This window comes from Mesitornis unicolor, unplaced genomic scaffold (assembly GCF_000695765.1).
Source record: "Mesitornis unicolor isolate BGI_N332 unplaced genomic scaffold, ASM69576v1 scaffold28627, whole genome shotgun sequence".
In the NCBI taxonomy this organism is placed as follows: Eukaryota; Metazoa; Chordata; class Aves; order Mesitornithiformes; family Mesitornithidae; genus Mesitornis; species Mesitornis unicolor.
In genome coordinates, this window is record NW_010196223.1 from 9,674 (window position 1) to 11,801 (window position 2,128).

The following is a 2,128-nucleotide window of genomic DNA, read 5'->3' on the forward strand; positions in this document are numbered from 1 at the left end:
AGAAAATCAGTTACTTTCCTATTAAAGGATCCAGAAAATAGCATTTAAATGGCTGGTCCAACTCCACGGTTGTAACATTAACAATACAGAAACAGAGGGGGAGAAAAAGAAGTAGTTTACCATTATGAGCGCTGTATCGTTAAAGCCCTCTGCAATTCTGGAGGCCACCTTTTCCGCAACCTGGTTTGGACTGCAGCAGAAGGTAAAAGTAACTGTGTTATTTGAACCATGACATTTCAGCCGAAATCAGCAGGCAATATGCTTAAAGAGATGTGAAAATTACACTGCGTGCTTACAAACAGGAACAAGATATCAAACTGATTGAAGTCAGAAGGCCAAGAAAGCCCCAGCTCCCCTATTCAGCACGATCTGGACCTCAGCTACGCTCAGGCAATGGGTTTTTGAACGGCAAAATGCTCACTGCAGGCTACGTGGAATCAGAGTTTTGTGGTTTCCTACCTTCTCCAACCAGACCAAAGACCGCAGCCACCTTTGCCCTTTAAGTCGTTTAAAAAAAGAAACCAAGTTTCCTCCCCAGTCTGCACTGGAACCCACTCACTGCCCAGCTTCTCTACGAAAATCAGATCACAGAATCGCTCGGTTCGAAAAGACCTCTGAGATCATCACGTCCAACCGTTCCTGTCTACCCACTAAACCATATCCTTGTTTCAAAGATGACAATCTCTGCGCGGTGTCAGCGATCTTCAGAAATTAAATTTGAATTTTAAAAACCCCAAGCCTGTCCTAGTTTTCCAAACCTCAAATACAATAGACAAGCTGTATGTTCTTTAACATGTCTCCAGCAGATTTACTTCCCTTGTAAGGGAAGGATGCTCTTGTCCTTGTTACATACATGTTAGCAGTCCCAAGTATTACTTAAAAAATACTTCAGACTGAAGGATATACGATAACAAATCTGGAACATAGCATAATACTTTAAAGAAGCTGTTCATATTTATTTTAAATGCAAGTATGATGTACTCTTATTAATCCTGATACTGGATTTGTCTACTAGATACAGGGGAAAATATTTGATGTACATATCTAAAACTATACTGTGGCTTCCCAGGAAGGCCCCCTTATTGCTTATTGAGTAATTCGAGTTAACTAACAGGGGGAAAAAAATGACTAATCCTGGGGAAAATAAGTGGTGAGAGACACCACTGCTTGACTGACATCATCTTCCACACCGTGAGTGTTCCTTTACCACGTAAAAAAATGCCTCAGTAAAACGCGGAGGCAATTAAGAAATTGAGGAAGAATTAGGTCACCTCTGAAGGACTTTCCAAGAGTTTACAAGATATGAACTGCACAAGCAAACACGCCTGCAAGTTTTGGCTATTTCCCTGACAACTGTAATTAAAACTGGCTGGCAGGCGTTCAAATACCGGCCTTTTATAGTACCCACTAAAGAGGAGGGATTCTGGAAAGCCTGGGGTTTCTGCACCTGAACAAAGGCCGTACCCACCAGCCCCCTGAAGACAATGTGAAACCAGATGACAGTTGTCAAAGTTAATCAACGCGCACGATTTATGGCGATGATTTTTGTTGGCAGAGTCCAAAGTACAACATAAAAGAGCAAACAGAAGGAAACATTGCACCAACACACCTGGCATCTTTCACGCGTTCATTTGCCTGGTAATATCCAGCTATCACGTAGCTATTCTCTTTGCACCAAGAGTCAATCTGAAAAAGCAATCGGAACAATTAAGCCCAGGAATAAAAAAAAAAGAAGAAAAAACCCCACAGAACTAAGGAAATCCCGGGACTGTCCTGCAAATAAAACAGCAAGTGAAGCATTACGATACCTTTACCAATTGCTTCTTCAAATACAGACGTTTATACGTATTTATGTGCGTACTGACACACAGAGTTTGGCTAATTTAACTGGAACAGAGAAATCAAATTGAATGTTTGAAGAACGATGGAAACCATTAACCAAATGGAGCAAGAAGTTACCTCAGTCAAAGCCTGGCCTAAATCCGAATGACAGGACTAGGAAAGAAACATTTGAAAACGTTCACCATGGGGATGTGTGCCTGCACTGTCATTTCACAGACAGCTCGCTGACTTTATTTCTAGTGTAACATTTCACAGAATCAATCACAGAATCGCTCGGTTGGAAAAG

General features: G+C 41.4%; 1 protein-coding gene across 1 annotated transcript in view; it reads right to left on the reverse strand.

Moving 5' to 3' along the window:
- Positions 1–1,686, reverse strand: part of EMC8 (ER membrane protein complex subunit 8) — a gene marked incomplete at its 5' end in the record, with an annotated part of 2,873 nt that extends 1,187 nt beyond the window's left edge. The window contains 2 exons of the mRNA XM_010188398.1: positions 121–190; positions 1,610–1,686. Of these exons, the coding sequence (XP_010186700.1) occupies positions 121–190; positions 1,610–1,686 (147 nt within the window). The remainder of the gene's footprint in view (positions 1–120; positions 191–1,609) is intronic.
- Positions 1,687–2,128: the final 442 nt, after the last annotated feature.